Raw genomic sequence first — 21,514 nt, 5'->3', positions numbered from 1 at the left:
GTTATAAAGTTATAAAGCTGTGTAGAAAATGATAAATAATACAGCCTTCAACTTGAAATTCCTTGGCTGTGTATCCCTGAGGAGGGAAAACAGTGTTTCTGTGTCCATGGGTGATGGCCAAGCTGTACCAAGAGATCACTGGGATCAGGTCAGCAGGTCCAAACCCATCAGCCCTCACAGACTTGTTCACCATTTACACGTATACATGATGGCAGGTCCAGTTCACATTTCTTGCATCAGATGTCCTTCAAAAATCAAGTGGGACATGGAAAACCTGTTGTTTTTTAAGTGGGAGGTTCTTTCGGATCCCAAGTGTGGTCACAGGTGACTATGGCAGAAAAAGAAAGTGGCTGGAAAAAGAAAGTGACTGGAGAGAGACCGACTGCTGGGGTTGGTGCTGATGGAAATGCCTGTGGAAATCCCAATCAGCAGAGCTGGGGAAGGTGATGTTAAAACCCAAACCTCACGTGCCCCCTCTGAGTACATTGTTGTTATGTATTAACTCGGGCACTGGAGCTCTTCAGGCTCTTCCTCAGGTTTTCAGTACATGGAGGGGTTTTAAGGAGGGGGGCGAAGGAGGGCAAATAATTCCATCCCCCAAAAAATAAACAAACAGGAAGACCTTAAAGCTGGGTAAGAGTTAAGGCTGGGGGGAGGGGAATTATCTGTTAAGAGTATTAGTTGTTTAATAAAGCGCAGTTGTCCTCCAGATGAACCCGCCAGTGACTCTGCAATTGGGGTCATTCCAAGTTCATGCTGTGGACTTTTGACTGCCTTCTGTGTCTGTGAAAACAGCCGGCGGTTCCTGCAGGGATCACTCAGTCAGCCCTGTAACACAAAACTATTGCCAGCGGGCACCTGCTGCTGCGGCTTCCCAGGAGGTCCCGCAGGGAAGCGACCCAACTCATCAGGCATCCACGGGATGGGAACAGCGGGGCTCCCCTGGGATACCCGGCTAATCAGGCTCCTCACAGCCTCCCATCAGGGGGCTTCCCATTACCGCCAGCACGCCCTTGTCAGGATGCATTAGGAAGCCCAGTTAACGATGGGATGTGAGCTAATTAAAGCCCCTTTACTTTGGGCGTGTGACATAAATAGGGGTGGGGAATGCTGCAGGGAATCTCAAGGAACATGTTTGTTCAGTGGGAAAAGCCGGCGGCTCCTCGTGGTTGTCGGTAATTTGGAGAGGGTCAAAGTTTATGTTGCTCTGAAAATGAGAAGCTGATTATCGCTTTTTGCTGATTTAGTATTTTCTAAATTAAGAGTGTGTCGGTTCTATTCATAGTGCCAGGACACATTTCCCTCTGCACAGTTTGGCTTGGTTAGAAATGTGTTTGGGGCTCAGCCTGAACTGCCCTTTCTGGTTAGGACTGGATTGAACAGTTGACCTGGGGATGTGCTGATGTGCAAAGGAAAGGATAAAAGTCTAGAGCATGTAAATTTAACTGAATTCACAAACTTTCCTGCTAAAATACCCCAAGTAATTCTTAAGAGACTGACTGAAGCCATGGAAAAAGTATTTTGTGGAACAGCTTCAGACTAGGAGGCCTTTGAAACCTGACAAATAAACACCTGCTATTTTTTCATATACTTAAAGCATTTCACTTTTTACTCCCAGTATAATGCACCAGTGACCACAAAGATGGGAAAGGAGGAAGCTGTGTTGTCTGTCTGCTTACTGGGGTCCAGTTTGTAAAATGAAATATGTAGTGCTTCCATCCCATAACAGTGCATGTGATGGGTCCCTTCCAATTCAGCACGTTCTATGATTCTTTTCTATGATCTGTTGCTGAGCAAAGAAGCTGCTCTAAAGGTTATTTTTATGGTAGATCACAGAAGTAAGACAGTGCAGTAAAAGCAGGAGAACTTAGGCTGCAGATTTTACTAGACAACTTTATCTGTCCCACTGCACCCCAGTCCTTGTGTATATCTCAAATACTGCAGGGCTTTTTGCTTTTTACACTTTCCAAAGAATAGCAGCAAGATTTGAGGATGGCTGACTGCTCTCTACAGCTTTGTTTTGAACCACAAATCCTAGCAGCATGTATATATGTTTCCTTAGCCTAGAACACGTACACTGGAAGGGGTTTGCCTCCATAGAGCCAAATAAGTGCTTCCTTTTGAACTGTTGTAATTTACTGTCAGAAGTCAGTGTAAAAATCAGCTTCCTCTAAAATACCTTGAACAGGTTGTAGAGTTGCAGGAAATAAAGGTGATTTTTAATGATATTGCTACAAGGCACATGATCACAAGAGATTGGACTCCTTTCTAAATGAGTTCTGCAAAGCAAAGATGAGAACTGAATAAACTCTGTGATTTCTGATTTAAATGCAGTTCATTTTGAGGTTTGCACAGAAGTTGTAACTGATCTATATTTAATTTCATCACTTTCTCCCTTAGCATTCCATCTTGGAATGTTCTGCTTTGCTCAGTCAATAATATTTGTAAATGTACCGTTCTCTGATGCTAGAATTACAATGGAATGTTTGGACTCAAGTCATAATTGTGTATTTATCCTTTTGGGATGTCCTTAGAGAACCAGGCAGTGCCAAGAGCTTAAAAAGACTTTAAAAGATTACTTAGACCTTATTTCCATGCTGTGTGCTTCATGCATCTGGCTTAGAGGGAACAAGCAGTCCAAAGTCGAGTTTTCATTTGCTTTGAATTCTTCTTGTGCCCCATAAGCCTTATTGTTTGGCACCAGCTTTGGTTCACAAACACTGGTTTTGTTTTTCTTCTGTTGCTTGAAACAGCAAGGGATACATAGTCCGTGCTAAAGGCTTTGTGGCAAAACTGCCTTAATTATTGGACCTTTAAAAAGAAAAACAAACACACCAAATAACCCAAAACATGAGCAGATTAGTTTTTTGTACAGACACTATTTCCTCTGCTTTCACAGATCATGGTGGATAGTTAATATTGATGGGTGACACTGTGTAAATGTAAAACAAGAAATGATGAATCACTGATTTACTTCAGCCTGCAGAGGAGGCTGAGGCCAGCATGCCCCAGACTTGCAGAAGTGTAATAACATCTTCAATAACTGTGAAGTGCTGAGAGTGGTTTACATGCTTTTCCAAAGATAGTGGGCACAGTAGCATAACGTCCTGGGATTTGGAGGAAACTGTCATATTTCACCCTCCTCTGGAGGATCAGTTTGTGTCACACCATGTAGGCTTAAGTGCAGTGGGGAATGTTTTCTGCTTGCAGCATGTGACCAGTTGATAGCTTCACATCATGAACCAGTGTGGGATGAAAACCAGGGATCCACGTATCTTTACAGAGTAGACCTGGAAGAAGTGATCTGTAGGGGGGAAATGCAGGAAGTACCATCTGCTTTGGGGACACAAAGGGCCAGGGCAGACAGAGGGTATCTGTGAATGAAGGTGGGTGAATGCTCAGCTGACTGGGGCTTTTTGGAGGGGTTCTCCTTCTGTCCAGACAGGATGGATAAAACAAAGCATTAAACGATGCATATCGATGCTAAGTTGAAATATTTTCAGTACCTAAAGTGACAGAACTTTTAGTCAGTGGTGTCAGTCAGAAGGCTCCTGCTTGGCTGTGTTGGGAGATGCCAAGTTGACAAGTGAAATCCCCATTTCTCCCATGTGCCTGGTGCAGACTGGCTTCCTTCAGTGCCACCTGGGTGCCTTCTGGGTTGGAAATGGGTAACTGCACTTAGCTGAGACTGATGGGCCATGTTGCAGTTCTGTTTCAAGGCAAAGGATGCCTGATATGGGGAAAATGCAGAGATAAAAGACCAAGTGACTAATTTATTTTGTTCATCAGCAAGTAGACAAAGAGCTCATTATGAAAATTAGGAGGGGGGGGGTTAGTGGTTTTTAGAAGCCACTTGATTAGTTTCGTGTTTGTTCCACAGACTGTTGTGTTTAGTTATGTTGGGGCATTTACATGGGCTTGAGGAGGCTTTGAAGTTATCAGGTCACACCTTATTAACAAAAGCTGAGGAGGACAAGGGTGGGTCACACTTTTGGTGTCACCTTTGTTTATCTGGAGACTATTTTCTGTGTGACCCGGGTTAACAGCTCAGTAAGGACCATCTCTGCCCTTCCACCAGTCTCAATATCTCAGCCTTAATGTCCAATATTGCACTTCCCAAAGGAGGCATCTGAAAGAAAGACATTTTTGGGGAAAAGGCAAGTCTGCTTTTGTGCTTTAATATATTCAGATCTCCCTTAGTAGTTTAAGCTGGATTTAAACTGCCTAAATTTCTGGTGTTTAGTCAAGTTTCTGATCCTGAAGTAACTCGCCACTGCTGAGGAACTTTTTCTTAATACAGTGATTATCATCTACACAGAGTGGGCAGAGAAGGTGTTGTGCAGGTGTTTGGGGGGTTATGTTAGAAACCTTAATTTTCCTTTTTACATAGGTAGAGACAACCCTGTTTACTGAAATAGGCTTCAGAAACCACTTTGGGGAAAGTATTTCTGAGGTGCACAGAAAAGGCAAAAAAAAGTGAAAAAGTCGTGACCCAGCAGCAAATTTCATTCAGGTGGTGGGTATTATATACCTGTACCTCACACCTATAGTGGTATTATGGGATGACATAATATGGTTCAGATCAGGAATCAGGATAACACTGACACCACAGGCTGAGTCTTTATTGCAAACAAGAGTCTAAACCTCCCAGAAATGGTGAGTTGCTCCCTTTCCCTCAGCCCTGAACATCACTAATGCCTGTGAAGTGGGTCCTTGTTTTATCTTCCCTGGTGTTCCACCTCTAATTGACAAACTCTGGACCACAGAGCAGGAAAGGGTTCAGAAGGGCCCCACTCCCGTGTGCTCAGTGAGTAACCCCTGGGTTTGGGTACAAATGGTACAAATGGCAACAAAAGTTTGGCTTCAGTCTTTGTTAAATGAGGCCAGAAAACAAACAGGCCCCGGGGAGGGGGGAGGAGGAGCCGCGTCAAAAAGTAATTCAACATGAAGTTCATGTTTTGTAATTAATGTGTGTCGAGTTTAGATTTTGTCACCTGAGTCAGGGCAAAATGGAAACATTTCATGGTACATTTGGTAAATTAAAATCCTTAAATCGTTGTATTTACAGCTGTAATTCAGTGGTATTCTCTAAATAACACAAACAAAAGTGCCCCTGTTTAACTTGGGGTTTACAGCTAATGGAGAGTTTGACTTTTCAACTATGTGCATGGGATTTTTTTCCTTTTTCCTCCTTACTAAGAATAATACACTATTATGTTAAACTTCTCTCTGTACACTGAAACAGAATTGTTATTGATGATTAAGTGTCAGATTCTGCTTCACAGAGGAAGGGAAATCTGAGGAAAGACTGGGTTATATCCTCTGGGAAAGCTGGGCTAGTGAAGCTGGCCAGTGCAGGGGGGACAAGGCTGTAAGGAGAGACTACCAATTCTGATCAATATTAATAAGTATATTCTTGCTGACTGATTGTCAAATTGTGCACTAATATAACTTCTAAAATGTGATCTGGAAAAATCATTTTCTAGCCTTGATATATTCCATAATAAGGTTTGAATTTTGAAGGCTTATTGAGCCTTTTAATTTCTATAGCAGCTACTCTAATCCTCTTAAAGAAAGTATTTATCCAGGAAAAAAACTAACCTTAAACACAGTTCACAGATAGCTTCAGGTTGGTTTGTATTTCTAGACTAATCTAAAAAAAAAAAAAAATCTACATTAAGTTCAAAACGAGGTCAAGAAGTAATTCAGTCTCTGATCACCATGTTCTGTTTAGTGTCCATATGATCAAGTCACAAGAAAGGTCATGGGATTTCATTTTCATCCCTGTTGTTAAAGTCTACGTGTTTAGATAATTGGAGCCACTGGACTGGTTTGTCTTTGAGCTGGGAAGGAGTATTTCGAGCTGGGATGTCGTGTCATTAGTGAAAAAGAAATGCAGCCTTGGAAGAAATGACAGAAAAAGGAGGGGAAGGTCGCTGTGGCATCAGGCACAACGATTGCTTGTCTAGTTCTTTTTTAATCTTCAGTGTATCAGAATTGCACACCAGGTTTTGTTGTCCTCTGGGGCACACCTGAACCACAGAGGGTTTTCCCATAACTGATGTGGGTGCAGAGGAGATGGTCCATGAAACCAGGGCAGGTCCTTACACAGTTCTGGGACAATAAAGTCATTGTTGTGGAGGAGCTGATCCTGCAGGACAGCAGTGACTTCACCACCACTGCAGCCCTGAGTCTCTCTGACATTCCTGTGGCACCTGGTACGTTCCCCAGCCCCAGTGGAAGACAAAACAAAGCTTTAAATGATCTTTCCTTTGGGGAGGGCAGAGAGGATGAAGTTGTTCATTTATTGAAAGGAGATAAGAATACTGGTGGTAGTTGAGAGTGGTACAGGAGGTGTCCAACTACACATAATCAAAACCCAGCCAGTTTTTGGAGGTTATTCCAGGAAAATGCCTGCTAGGAGTCCTTTCCTATAATAATATCCTGAATACAAGGCAAGGTTTCAGGTTTTCTGTCTCCTTTTCTTGCCTCCCTCCTTCCACCAAGCTTCTGGTTTCTATCTGATGACGTCAGACTGAGGGTCAGCAGATGACAATAGATCATTTTTATTTGGTGCTTTTTCACTGGCTCTCACACAGCAATGGTCAGAGTTCCCAGAACAAACCCTGCTTGGACATAGCTGTTCTCTTTTATCTGTGAGCATGTCCCAGGTCTTCCCCCTGTTCAAGGGAAGTGTGAGGAGTCAAAATGCTCCACTCACACACTGAGGGTTCCCCCTGGGCTTTTGGTTTGCAGTGTGTGGTACCTGTGGGTGCTTCTCAGGTCCCCTGTGTGTCGGGGGCTGCCCCCCCTGTGCTGCAGTGAGCAGGGCCTGCCTCTCCACTCCTCCCCCAACACAGCCCTTTCTACCCTGTGTTGCTAAAAAGAATTTAATTAACTCTTCAAATCTTTCAGTTTCATGACAGGCATATTTGCCTCGAAGCTTTTCACATATCTCTGCAGAAGAAAAGCTTTATATCTGCATAACATTCCTGTGAGGTTTTGAAAGGTTACCCTTGGGTCACTGGCATTGCTTTTGGTACATCTTTCACAGGCTTGGTTTGTTTTGGCTTGACCACTGCACTTGGGCACCTCCTTGATTTGTGACTGTCACCTCAGGATTTCAGTTGCACAGGCTGATGTAGTTCTGAGGCTTCTTCCTGGCAAAAAAAAGCCGGACAGACTCTGTCCGTGTAACAAAATGAGTTGTATAAATCTGTATTTCCCAACTGGGATCTGGGAATTTTCTGCAGTGAATCTACATAAGAGAAACAGCTTTTGTTCTTTTAATAACAGACAAGGTTATTATTATTATCTTGCAGTTTGCTGGGACCTTGTCAGATGGTTTGGGAAAGACCATGGATAACAGGCATCAGACGGAGCGGGAATACATCCGGTACCACGCTGCAACCAGTGGGGAGCACCTGGTGGCTGGAATCCATGGACTGGCACATGGTAACCCTGAGCTGCAATTTCAACTCATTTCTCTCTTAAAAGTAATGATGGGATTGCCAAGAACAGTGGCTGTTACTGCTGGGGGATTATCTGAAGCCAGGGCAGTGGAGCTGTCAGAGGCTTTATGTTTGAATTTGAGTGGGGGCAGGTTGGGGTGAGGGGATGGTTTGGTTTTAAAGTTGACAGAAACTCCATTTAAGAATCAGATCTTTTCACATGTAACTGGAAGTGGAAGGTTTTTTTCAAATTATAATGAAATCTCAAAGAAAGTTCCTCCAAAACATCAATTTCTTTGTAAAGGTATAAAACACCCACACAAAAAGGTTTTTTTTGAGGGCCAGACATTAAAATTAAAAATGAGTATGGCTGGATTGTGGCTTTCTTATGTTTGCTTTCAGTTCCAGAAACCTGAGTTTCCTTGGAATCAGTACATCAGTTTAAAGTAACATTTCACCAGTTGGGTTATTCTGTGGGTTTTTTCAGTCTACTAAGAACTAGAGACATGACTTTGTGTAAAAGACACTGGACTAGTCTTAATTTGGCCAGAATCTCACATCAATTTAGTTCATGATTTATCTGTTGAAGAAGGTTAAATCAATACAAGCCAAGTTTAAATCAAATATTTATATTTTGCATCATCTTGACTCAGTTTGTTTAAATGTTATTCTCTCAGTGTAACTGTTGCAGCCTGTGCAAAGCCGAGCTGGCTTTCACTTAAAACAGGATCTTTTCTGTGCTGAGAAAAGTCGTTTTGCTTTGGTCATAAAGAGACACTGTAGGTATGAAATGCATCAGGAGAGGTTTCTCTCATGTGTGCTGTACAGTCTGACATAAATTATATTGGTAGAAGTGGAGGAAGCCTAAAATATGTCAGTTTTTGCTGAACAGTCCATTCTAAAAGCACTTCACTGTGTTGTTTTATCCAGTAATTAGCGTGACTGTTCTAGTCCTCATTCTGTGGCATTTTTAAATGCTTCCCATTCAGCTTATTAAAAAAGAAAAGAACTGCTAATTCCTACATTTCAACAGACAGGATTTAACCATAAACTATAGTTACTCAAGAGGAGGGATTTAAATAGTTTGGGCTTCTTGAGTTTGGCCGTTGAGGTGCTGCCTGGTCTGTGCTTCACTTACAGACCTCAGAGGAGCTGAAAGCTGGACAGGAGAGGGCTTGAGCCAGGGCACTAAAAACTGATATTCTGATTAGGGAGATGTGAAATCTGTAAAGTGTGTTCTCAGACACAAGTTCCAAGTCTTTTGAAGCCTCATTAGGTTCATGACTTCTCAGAGCATTGAGGTTCTTAGGAAGGGAAACGTGCACAGAAATGGCTGTTGGCATCATCACAGCAAAGGCACTTAAAGTGCCAGTTTAAAATAACTGACTTCTTCCAATGGAGAAATGCACTTTTCTATTTTCTGTCTCAAATTGTATCAGCTTTTGTCACCTTGTAAGTATCTGCTTCACCTGTGCAATAGATGAAGACTGTGTGTTTAAGTGCAGCTGGAAATAAACCAGTATAAAATATTTTAAAATACACATATTTAGTAATGAATTAAATCTTTGAGGGATATTATGGTCTGTAGGTATGTGTGTGTGTGCTACATATACAACAGGTAAAGTTATTGGTTAACGTAATTTGGTTTGAAACATAAAATGACAATAAATCACGTAGGCAACAGCATCAGATGGGACAAGGTTCTGGAATTTTTAGAGGCAATAATTCTGGCCTAACTTGCTATTCTTGTCTTTGTCAGGTATCATTGGAGGACTGACAAGTGTCATAACTTCCACAGTGGAAGGTGTGAAGACGGAAGGAGGGGTCAGTGGTTTCATATCTGGCCTTGGGAAGGGGCTGGTGGGCACCGTGACCAAACCCGTGGCCGGAGCGCTGGATTTCGCCTCGGAAACGGCTCAGGCAGTGAGGGACACGGCCACCCTGAGCGGCCCCAGGTCAGCAACCACTTCATATTCCTGAGCAATAATGCTGGAAAACTGGGTATTAATACCTGCTGCAATCTCTGATCTGATTACCTTTCCTCAGGCAAAGCAACAATAATTTAATCAGATTTACCGTGAGCTGTGATCGGTGCTGTGGCCCATTTCATTCCATTTGATTTTGTTTAATAGATGGCATTTGCTGATACTGTAACAAGGGTGAAATTTGCACAGAAGAGCTGCAGCATAAAATAGGAATTATTAAGCTGCAGCATTAGATCAAGCCAAATTTTTAGAATAGCTGTCTGTAATGAGATTAAACTTCTACTGTGGAATCCTCATGCAGAGTTGAAATGAAGGAGTTCTTCTCCCTGCTCTACCTCAAGCTTCCATTTAACTGTAGAAAAACAGCTCTTCAAAGGTTTGAAGAGTTCTGGCATCAACATATTGTCATTATCTTCTCATTTTCATTTTGTACACTAGTTCTCAGTTATAAGAGGTGTGACTGTGTGCCCTTTTGTGCCCATGGTTTTGTGCTTCCCCATCCTCCCGTGGCTGTGAGGGCTCAGCACATCAGGACAGATGCTTTGGTTTCTTCCCTGTGGTCAGTTACAGGCTCTACAAAATAATGATGGTTTTGCTCAAAGTAAAAGAGTGTTGATTAGCACTGACTGTGAGTGTGGCAGAGAAGGGCCAAGTTCTGAAAGGGAACTGCTCTGAGAGAAGAGTCTTTGTGCTCTTTGTGGCCCAGAGTTCGCTTGATGTGATAAGTTCTGTTGTATGTACATGACATTTCTGTGCTGGAGAAGTGAAAGAAAACCCTAAGTAAAGTTGTATTGTCAGAAAGCCTGGAGAAAAATGTTTGCAAAATGTTGGGGTTTCTGCTTGTTTTGTCTTCCCATTTGGCTTTTCCATTTCCTGTGTTTTATTGTGCCACTCTTGGAACCCTGAAGGGTCTACACTGGGGACTGAGTAACAAACAATAAGCTCGATGATGAGGTGTGAGTGAGGTGTAGGAAGCTTGAAGAATGACCCAAGGTGTGCTTTGCTGTGAAAATGGAAGTGTGTACACGTGTGTCTTACATATTTGGTACTTACCCTGATTTGTAAAACTGAGAGGTCAAGGATTACAATTTGGTAAGTGCATTTACATACACAGAATTAAATGAGAACACCAAGTGCATCCCTGAGAAAACATATCTAGTGTTTCACTTGTACATGTCTTAAATTTGTGACCGTACAGATTGATTGATATCAAGGTGGGGAGAAGCACACCTGGCTGTGCTGTAGCTGAATTTCTGAATTTCTGACCCAGCTCTGGGTCTGTTATAGTTTGTTTCAAGACACACATATTCTTAAAATTCATGGTTTGGCATACTTCTGTGAGATAGTGATGGTGTTATAACAGTTGCCAAACTAGACAACAACTGGGAGAGTGTGAGAGGGCCTCCAGGCAGCCTGATCTTGGGCTTGTGTTTCCTTTGGGACATATTTCCCTGTAACTTCTTAACTGTCAATTAAGAGAAGAGGTTAAGACAGATGAGCTGAACCACATTTTGGTTCCACTAGATTCTGAAATACTGTTGTCACTGAGAAATTATTTTAGTGTCTACACACACCCTGCAGAGTTTCTGACCCAACAACCTTCTACAAGAGGAAAGGAGAAAGAATGGAAAAAAAAAAACCCAACCTTTCCCAAGGTTACTCAATCACTGCAGTTCTCCAGTCCACAAAAATCTGATCAAAACCTTTCTTGGATAAACAAATGTGCCTGAGAATATGTAGATAATGTGAGAGGGGGGTAAAAAAACCCAGAAAACCCACCTCCACCTTTAAGCAACTTTGCATTCGTGTTTTGTTTGGTGTGGGGGTTGGATGTGCTTATATAATGAAGCAACCAAATGGTTCTTCTGGGGGTTTAAAAAAAAAACCAAACCCACACAACAAAGGGTTTGTCCCTGTTTCAGGCTGCTGTGCACCACTATCCCCCCGCCGCATTTGTAACTGCTCAAGTATGTGTGGTTTGGAATGAGAGGAGAACAACGTTCCAAACCCAAGCTCCTGGCTCCGCTTGAGTGTTCTGCTGGAGCCTGCTGGGCTGGGGAGGCTCTTCCAAGCTCAGCACACAAAAGCAGCCAGCCCTGATGGATGGGAGTGTGTGACAGTGACTGATCTCCAGTGCAGTTTGGAACACTGGGAGTTCCTGAGCGTGGCAGGAGCAGTTTGACCTGACCCCGAGACTGACTCCGTGTGTGCACGTTCCCGGGGCTGGGGCAAACCTGAGTCAGCCACTTAATTGCAGTTGCATTTAAATGGCAGGATATGTGACTGTAAATTACAGGCCCCTTGCAATTCTCTAATTACGTGGCTGAATTTTAAAAAAAAGCTCTGAATTTCAGCTGCCTGACTTTGAACCATTGGATGAGGTTTGAGTGGGATGAAGAATTTTAATTGAGGTCGTGGGCTTTCCTAAAAGACGTGCTCTAATTCCAGCAAAGTTCCTGAATGGAACAGAACACTGTAGCTAGTGTTCCTGTGATCAGGCTACATGGACATGAGGCTTTTTTGGCCTCAAATGTATGGATTTGTACTGGGACAAGCCATGTGTTGGGAACATGGAGCCAATATGGCTGAGGCACAGACAATGCCTTTAGAGCCTAAGGGGTGATGGGTTTAAAGGGTTGAAGATATTTCTTTAAATCTGACTTTAGGCTGGACTGTTTCAAGGCTAATCCTATTAACTTATTATCTAATCATATAATTTATTATGCTTGTTATTTATGAATAAATCTGCCTTAATACCTTTAATGCAGAGGAGAGCATAAAACAGTTGTTGACAATGCAGCATGCATCTAATTTATAAACAGCTAATGCCTGTGACTTGATACCTTTTCTGAGTGGGTTTTACGTGTTCCAAGTACTCCAGTGTCACATACAAGAGTTCTGATTATTTCCATATTTGTCATATACTGCCAAAAGTCTTAAAGACCAGTTCAAAACAGGAAAGCTGTTGTGTCTCTGGATATGCTTGGAAAGCTCTCGCCTGGAAACGTGTTTTACATCCTAGTGCAGCACAAGTAAAGAACATTTATATTTAGATGTGTGTCTAATCTAACAAGTAGTGCAGGAAACTGCCTTTATGGCTTTCTCTCAGGCTTCTGCCAGGTCAGTGCGAGTTTAAGATTATTCTTGGGCTGTTGCTACAAGGGTTTGTGTTCTTCTCTGAGAGTCACAACGTGAAAATTAGAAGTAAGGAGATAACTCCATGACCCCCCCAATTCCAATGAATTCTGTCTGTGAATTCTGTACTAGTAAAGAACATGAGATTGGCGAGCCATTAATGGTCACAGAAGAGTGTTCTGTAAATATTTGGTTCTTTTAAATGTACTTCCCCTGTGCTGGTTGTTCCTTTGCTCTCCACTTCCAACACACCACTGGGAGATGTGCACTGAGGTTTCAGAGTTGGAGACAAAGTCAACAGCAGGCAATTTTAAATTAATGTTTTTTGCCTTTGTGCATCCACGTCTCTGTTAGCTGTGATTTGTACAGTGAGGTCAAAAGCAGTGGGGTTGAGAGTATCAGTGACAGTGAGAAGTAGAAAATGTGGACCTAATTGTATGGAGCAGTAGGTAAAATAAACTGCCAAGAGTATATTCTTGAGGTTCTCAGGTTTTACTGGTTAATGTTGCTTGAACCTTTACACCTCTGCATGTGTCCCAGATCCTGTCCTGACCTTGGACTTGATCTAGATCTGACTTTTAGAGTCTTTACAGTAATATCAGTTCAAGGCCACAGTTCAAGGCCACACATCAAGGAGACATTATTCTCCTGGGAAGCCCTTCTTAAGATTTGCTTAGAAGCCAGAGAGAAAATACATTTATCAGTCTAATCAGTGAATGACTTGAGCAGTGATTTCCTTCATATCCTTTCTTCCTTTTCCCAGTGGGATAGCAGGTCTTCCCTATAATCTTGAAGCAGGTTTGTCCCTTTCTCTTGCTGTAGAGCTCTTCCTCTTGCTCTAGCTTGTTTGTCCCAGCCCTTGCACAGCTGTAGCCAAGGGCTTTTCCTCAGCATCAGCCCAACCTCCCATCTTCAGTCCCTGTCCAACTGGATCTTTTGGGTTTACATTCCTCTGTTACTGTCTGGGTTGTTCCACTGCTTTGATGGAGCAGCTTTGAAATCCCCCCAGTGTGCAGGTTCCCATCAGTGTGGTGTGAAAAGAGAGCCAGGCTGTGCTCTCCAAGCCATCCAGAATTGTGTTGGCTGCCTTTACTGCCCTATCACATTGCAAATGGATATCTAGTTTTCTGCTTGCTGTTTTCCCAACCCAGGAGGTTTGGTTTTTTTAAATGTTTTGTTTTATTTTACTGCTTTGCAGCTATCTCCTTGTCATTTAATATTTGTCTTCTGGATTATTTTCCCCCAGATGAACCAGGTTGCAATTTTGCAGGTTGAATCCCATTTAATTTCCTGCCATGTTTCTGACCTCTTCAGGTCCTTTAGTACTTCACTGTCCTCACTGGAGTTTTAAACACCTCCTTATTTGTCCTCCAAATTTAGTTTCACATCACTAGATCCTTGAAGTTAAGCAAGCCTGGGTTTGTGTCTACACATTTTTCAGCACCTCAGTAGATGCTTCTTTTTCTGTGACAAGTATCACCTGCTCAGTGTTCTTCTGTTAAGTTTTATTTTATCACTTGTAACTTGCTGTAGTTCATTTGGAGAACCTGGCACTGTTCTTGAAGTATCTCCTCTTCATTGCTGATTTACTTAATGTGGATTTCCTCGTGGGAGAAGTAGTTCCCCAAAGTGCAGCCCTGTGCCTCTTCAGGCACATTTCATCTCAAAACAGGCTGATTTCATCTCAAAGCATCCATTTCTATATGAAAATGCACCAAAACCTAAAATGATTTCTAAATAAATGAAGTTGCCCTTCAGCATAAACAGAAAGTGGTTCTCTGTTCCCTTTGTCTATTCAAGGAGTGCTTCTATCTGCCATGAGACACTTCTGGCTTGTACTTGTAAGTCTGGTTTTCTATTCTATAGCTCTCTGCAGGAATGTGTTGGGGGGTTTTCTTGGTTCTCCTCAGGTTTTACTTTGCAAAGGAATGACTCAGATGAGGGAAGTGCACACATCTCATGCTGTACATCAAGGAACTAGGAGGGCTTTTTGTCAGAGAGAGCTCAAGTGATTCTTTGCCTGGGAGTGGAATCCTGTCACAAAGCACAAAGATTGCTTTGCATGCTCACTCTTCTTAAGGGGAAAGTCAACTTCCTCTTAAAGCTCCCTGGGAGAAATTCAAGCAGTTGAGACTTGTGGTGACTCTTCTGGAGCTCCTAAAATCAGAACTGAGGATGGAGTGCAGCTCCACCCCACATTTCACTGCACTTCTGAAGCTCTACATGCTCATACACTGGCTAGTCATAAAGAAGTCAGTCTTTAATTAATAAAACTTATTCTTTCAAGAAATAAAAATATAACTTTGAAAGGGATATGACTTTAGAAATAAAGGAGAGTGGAGTCAAACCCAAGAACTTCTGTGTGAGAAAGAAATACAGGGAGCAGGTTTTTCCCCTGTGCCCTCCTCCAGCACTGACAGGCTGGAAATCTCACAGTTTGTTCCCTTTGCCTTCCCCCCCCCGGAACAAAGAGCTGAAGGACAATTCCTTGGGAGCACAGGCTCTGTTCTTCACAATAAAGCAGAATTTGCAATGCATGACTGAAGAAAATAACTCTGATACATATATTTTTCATGGGTTTTTTTAATCCACAGGATGCAGTAAAAGAGAGATGAACCTTTAAAAACGTTGAGTTTGCCTAATCATATTTTATTGAGAGCCTATAATTCTAAAGCCACGTGTATAAAAATGTCAGAGTTTCTAGAACAATACATTGTCCATTGCTTGTGGCCAGCAAAAGTCCAGATGATTTGGAGAATCCAAACTCTGCACTGACATATCCCTCTCCCTTTCCTTTTTAGAGGTTGAGTGGGATTGGTTTTACAGCAGGTACCAAACTCTAACACTTTTTTGTGCATTATTGCAAATACCCACTGAATGTCTGAATAATGTTTTCAGGAGGCTATTCCTAAGTGTCTGCAATACCAGAGACGATTTATATTTGGAGCACTCAGTTGTCTGCAGTTGGTTGTCTTTGTCCTCTTTTTTGACCTTGACTCAGTTTAACTATTTGGAAGGAGTGGAAGTAAAAACCACAGTGTTTGGACCTACAGCAGCAACATAATCCTTCATTAATATTATATAGATGTGGTTCCTTTCACATCTGCTCTATAGGAATGTTTTTATGTAATAGGAGGTTTAAGGAAAAAATAAGCAATTATGGGTTAGGCAATGTTTAATCATACAGGTCTTACACTTTACATATGTTACACTGATGAGCCTCTGGAGATTATGAGCTAGACGTGGAGTAGCAGGGGCTGAGAGAGGAAAACCTCAGAACAACCCCCTTACCTGTTTGTAAAAAGACCCTTTTCCAAGCCCCAGGGTTCAGGTTGCTGAGGCTGTTCATTCCAGCTCCCTCACATTGGGCCTCTGGGGTTCTGTGCACCCTACATTTTAGCAAAGAAGCTGTAGATGGTTTAAATTCCAAAAGGGAGGGCTAAAGCTTTAGTTAAGACTTGTGTAGCTTTTTGCTTTGCTGTGACAGAATGCATTAAACTGAACACAAACCTGGCTTAAGAAAACTGCAGTCACTGGGTTCACCACTGGTGACACGTCTGTTGGCATTAAACAGGGAGGCTTTGTGAGGGACTGGCTGTCATCCTAAATCCCAGCAGCTCTTCTGTGAGGAAGAAGGGTTTCCCATTAAAACATCAGTATTTAACTTGACATTTGAGGGCAGAAAGATACCCTGGATGCTTTCAGACTGTGGTCAAGGGGAGAGGCTCTGGAGGGGAATGTTGTGAGGGGAGGACTGATGGAGAAAATGGAAAACATTGAAGTGAGCAATGCTGAGGAGTTACCCGAGCATAAAATGTGAAGTTGTGTTTTTCTTTAGATGTCCATTCATTAATAGCAACAAATAGTTTAATGAATGCAGAGTTCTTACTGTGGTGGTCTCCACAACCCCAAAATATTTACCTGTGCCTTGGCAAGTTCATCTATAAGGGCAGGTGCATTTCCAGCCCTGGGGAAAGGTGCTGCACCCAGCAAGCTGTGCCCAGCCAGGGTCAAACTGCTGCTTGGGCTGGGTTCAGAGCAGACACCAGAGGCAGCCTGATGGCACTGTGGGGACTCACTGCTTTGGGAAAGGTGTGAGTTAGTGAGGAAAAGGTGTTGTGTTGTATTAGGCTGGTCTGGTATGAAAAGACAGATGGCTGAAAATGGACATTGTGGGTACAGTACTTGCTCCCTTCCAGTGCAACATGTCTGGGGGCCATGGAGAAGTTTCTTGGGACACACAGACTTTTGCAGTAGGTGACTAATGTTTTCCAGTTTGGTTAAATCCAAGGCACTGTCACGTTGGCCTGGTGTAGTCCATCAGAAATAGAAGTAATTATGAACTTCCTTCTGAAAAGAGCTGATAAATCCTTTGTTGGATTTACCACAGATTTATTCTACTACTTAAACTTAGCGTGACATGAAGCATTTGCTTCACAAAGTGGAATTCTTCCTCAGTGTGCCCACTTCACAGTATTTAGCTGTTAACTCAAAGGAATGCAGCTAGACAGGGAGAAAGTTTTATGTCCTCTGGAAATACTCGTATTTCTAGAGCCTGCATGTTCTGTCTAATTATCTTCTATTTCAGCCAAAGGTTTTGGGTGCCAAGGCCAAAAGGGAAAAGGAACACCTTTTACTCTGTTGCCTGTTTTCTGGTATTCATGTGGTTCTTAGATCACAGAATCTCTACTAAAGGATGCTGCTGTCTTGGTGTATTCTATGTAGCACTTGTCTTGGGTGGAAACAATTCCAGAGCTGCTGATTTAACTAGCCTGCAGTGGTGCCTCCTAAAATAGAATTGGAGAGTCTTTGGAAAAGAAAAAAATATTATATTCATTCATTAGGATCAGCAGAACCAAGTACAAATTCATCAAAGACTGGGCCATAAATTATTTCCAGTTTCCATTCACAAATCTGCCTGCTCAGAACGAGGTGGGATAAGGTGGGAGCGTCTGCACCTCAGGAAGGAACAAAAGCTTTATTCAAACCAGCTGGAATGTCCTGAGTTCTGCAGAGAACCCGTCGGGCTCGAGCCCCACGACTGACAGACATCCCATCCACATTCTGTGGGTTTTCATAAGCTTCTGGCCCATTTTCTAGGATTTTCAGTTCATAAAAATAGCAGGAAAGATGAAACTGGTGTATAGTGCAATAGGAGTATAGGATTTGTTTATTTACTCATTTCTGAGGCACAAAAGGCAGGAGCTGCTCCCCAGTGCAGCGACTGTGTGACCTCCTGGCCTGACACAGCTGCTGCTGGTGCCAGAGGGGTGAAGTCTGGTACAAGGGGTCTGGGCCATTCCTGGGAATGTCTTACTAGTCCTAACAGGGATGGAGGTAAGTGTGGATATTTTGTGTGCTGAAGAATGAGTTCATGGGCACTTTCTATTGCCTGCACAGCCAGGGAGAGTCCTTGGGGATTTCCATGTATGTATTTGCTTCTCTTGTGTGGATTTGGAATAGAGTCTGTTGAGTTGTCTTTCCATTTGCCTTCACTCCTGGTGATTTTGCCTTGAGGTTATGTTAAAGGTTTCTGTACATCCTTCAGTTTGTGACCTGCATCAAGAGATGCCCTTTAATTACCACAGTAATACAGCTTTGAGTAGAGTGAGTCTGAGCATACCCAGAGATGGACTTTTTCCATCCTCAGACCAAATATAAAGATGTAGGAAATGCCTATTTTAGACAAAATAAAGATCTTCTCTCCATGCTGTATTTCCAGTCATTTTGTGCCTTGCTACATCCTAAATATCAGGGCAGCAGGTTCTCTGAGGTTACTCCCCGTGTTTAAAACAGTGGAAATATTAAACTGTGCAGCCGGTCAGGTTTGCACTGACAGGTTTTATTTTCAAACCAAGAGATACAGCATTGCTTTCAAACTAATACCACTTCTCAGCAGTGCTTTAAGCCAGCTTAGTCGGGGTTCATATTTATGCAGCAATTACAGGCTTACTTGAAAAGCAGGAGAGCTCAGGGCGAGGTGTGTTCTCAGGGCTGTTTACCTGTTACTAGACAGACTTTTCCCTGTCATTACCGGGAGGTTTTGTGTTCAGTCCCACTCTGGAGCCGGTAGATGGGAGCCCAGGGCCTGCTGGGATGGGGTTTTACACTTGTGCTGTCCTTTTGCCCTTCCCCTGAACTCTTTTCATTTCAGTCATGAGCAAACAGTCAGTGCCTGAACTAACAACCCCGCAATCCTCCAAAGCACGCTCCTTACAGTACCAAACAAAGGGAGGCCCGCGTGGGCCGGCCCAGGCCAAGGAATGCAGCTTCGGGGTTCTGCTCCATAAATTTAACCAGCACGACAAAAAGGAGATAATATGAGCCTTCGTGATGATCTGAAAGGGGGAGGTTTGTGTCCCATTGATTGCGGTCTGGCCCCGCGCCAGCCCCGAGCCTGACCGACAGTTGAACCATATCGTTAAGGCGTGTAATACAGCTCGAGTCTTGTACAGCAGCCAATGAGTACATATCCAGAGGGCAAAAGTTTATAAAGAGTCGAGGCTGTCCTGTTTAACCCTCTCACACTGCCTGTAATGTACACTGCTGCCATTCAGAAATAGGCACTTCGCTATTAAAATGTAAACCTTCGACTTGCTGTGCTTGGAAAACATACATGTGTGTCTGATTTCTAATGTGCAGCAGATTTATAAAGTGATCGCAGAAAAATATGTAAAACTGATCTTTTTTTTTTTTTAACCAAAAAAAAAAATCCAGCACAGTGCTTTTTTTTCAGCACTGCGTTATCCAGAGTCACTTTTTTTGTTCAGAGACGTCTTCTGGGTTGTTCTGCAAACTCTTTCATACAGATGGAGCTATTTATTGCCTTGATGTCACCTCATTTAGCATGTGGCTGGTATTTTTATAGATAATTTTTTCACCTAATGTTGCTGTTAACATGTGGAATGCTCTTTATCAGTTTTGTAAGTACAGCCAGTCTATCTGAATTGTTCTTGCAACTGTGAACTTTAAAAATCAAAACAAACCTTGTGAGTAGCTTTTTGTTGGGTGAGGTTTGTGCTGGAGGACTTTGCTGTGCCTGTTGCATCCCCAGTTGTAGTAACTGAGAAGTATAAAAGGAGGGTCTGAAAGAGAAAAAACATCCAGTCATCAGAGTTGATTCACACAGTCCTTCATGCACACCCAGAGTCACTGTCCTGGTGCTGGGCAGGGCCCCTGGTTTCTTCTTCCCCGAAGTGGATTTGCTTTCCCAGAAAGGCAAGAATACAATGTGGAAGCATTTCTGTTAAAGTATTTTACACTCAAAGTGAAGTGACCATGTTTGCATTTACTACAACTGGATATTGCTTGGCCAGCATGGATGGGGTTTGATGGGACTGTTACAAATGTGACTCCCTGGAAGTGTCCAAGGCCAGGTTGGACGGGGCTTGGAGCAACCTGGGATAGTGGAAGGTGTTCCTGCCCATGGCAGGGGGTGGAGTGAGTTGAACTTCAAGGTCCCTTCCAACCCAAACCAGTCTGGGATTTTATGAGCACAGACACAAGACTAATGCTCCAACTGCTACAGGGCCCTGCCTGGCAGCAGGCAGGATTTAATATTTCAAACCCTCCACAGTGCCCTGAGGCTCAGCAATGTCATGGCCCTGGGCACTTTAGTTTCACTAAGGCATGTTCAGCTCCTGTTTTCAGATTGGTGTTTGCAGGAAATCCCTGCTAAGAATCTTTTACAGAAGGTGAATGGGAGCATTTTTCAACATAATTTTGAGACAGGAAACTTTAAGGTGACAGCTGTAGTCATTCCTGTGATCCATACAGGAAGAGTCTGGGGGGAATTGGGAGCTGAGATGGCAGTGTTAAGGTTTTGTCAACTTCTTAAGCTTGGTGATGGCAAAGTCTTGGAAAAGTGTGGGTTTTGCTGCACAGCTGTTCCAGGCAGAGGGGGGTTGTAAGGAAGTGCCAGAGGTTGATGCCCAGAGTATGGCTGGTGTCAGTGCAAGGCAGTTGTCTGGAATAAAAGCACATACACCTTATGCACATGTTGGATTTGTAATATGGATGCCATAATTAAGTCATGTCTCTTAACCCCTTCTCGCTTCCTTTTGAACTTGGAGCCCGATGAGGTTGTGTACAGCCATAAACCCAGGGAATAGTTCTCAATTTGGTTTTGATCTGGGGTACAAAAGAAGAGGGAAGGGGGAGAAGAGCTCCATCTCCAAGAAGCTGGCAGGAACAACCTCCATGATAAACAGTTGCTCCTTCAGCACACTGGATCCTCCTAAAGGCATGTCGGGTCAGCTAAAGGTCTGCAGCATCTGAGCTGGGAGATCCCTCCAAAGAGGAGGGATTTGACTGTAAGTGGGAGGTTTTAACCCCAGGCACCATTTATTTGCATGTTTCTGCCTGAAACGAGCATTTTGGGAACACATTTAACAAGCACAATATATTCCATGCGTTTGCTGGAATCAACGGCCCATATGAGCTTCCTCAGATCTGCAGTCAGCAGGGAGCTGTCTGGCCCAGGATTTTACACATTCTTGCATCTAAGGGAGACATTCTGATGCCAAATCCAACACTCAACTGACGGCACCGTGTGTGCATTTGAACACACCTTCACAGCATCTGTGTTGGAAGCGGGGAGTGAATCCCATGGCAGAGCTGTGCGGGATCTCTGGGATCAGGCAGTGACCTGCCTGTTGGGAACTGCACCCCAAAGTTCAGCACAGGGCAGGAGGCAAGTGCACTGAGCCCTTGGAATAAGAATCACCAGGGAACATGGAATCCAGCCTGCCACAGTTTTTCCTGAGATGAGGCCCAAGGCCTAATCTCAAACGCTGAGACCTGGCCCATGAAATCCTGCTGTCTGTCTGTCCCTGCTGCTCAGGAAATTCAGGGAACCTTCCTTCTTGTTGCAAGGGGGGGTCAGCATGTGAAACAAAGTGAGTGCACCAGTGAGGAAAGATTTGTGGAAATTGTGGCTGTTTG

General features: G+C 43.2%; 1 protein-coding gene across 6 annotated transcripts in view; it reads left to right on the top strand.

The window, feature by feature from the left end:
* Positions 1-21,514, top strand: part of VPS13D (vacuolar protein sorting 13 homolog D) — a 93,072-nt gene that overhangs the window by 62,093 nt on the left and 9,465 nt on the right. For all 6 annotated transcript variants that reach the window (XM_027703042.1, XM_027703040.1, XM_027703039.1 and 3 more), the window contains 2 exons: positions 7,323-7,455; positions 9,211-9,406. In XM_027703042.1, coding sequence (XP_027558843.1) covers positions 7,323-7,455; positions 9,211-9,406 — 329 coding nt within the window. The remainder of the gene's footprint in view (positions 1-7,322; positions 7,456-9,210; positions 9,407-21,514) is intronic.

This window comes from Neopelma chrysocephalum, unplaced genomic scaffold (assembly GCF_003984885.1).
Source record: "Neopelma chrysocephalum unplaced genomic scaffold, ASM398488v2 Primary Assembly neopelma1_200, whole genome shotgun sequence".
NCBI classification, from domain to species: Eukaryota; Metazoa; Chordata; class Aves; order Passeriformes; family Pipridae; genus Neopelma; species Neopelma chrysocephalum.
The sequence above is the reverse complement of the archived record's forward strand: the minus strand, read 5'-3'. Positions and strand labels throughout refer to the sequence as shown.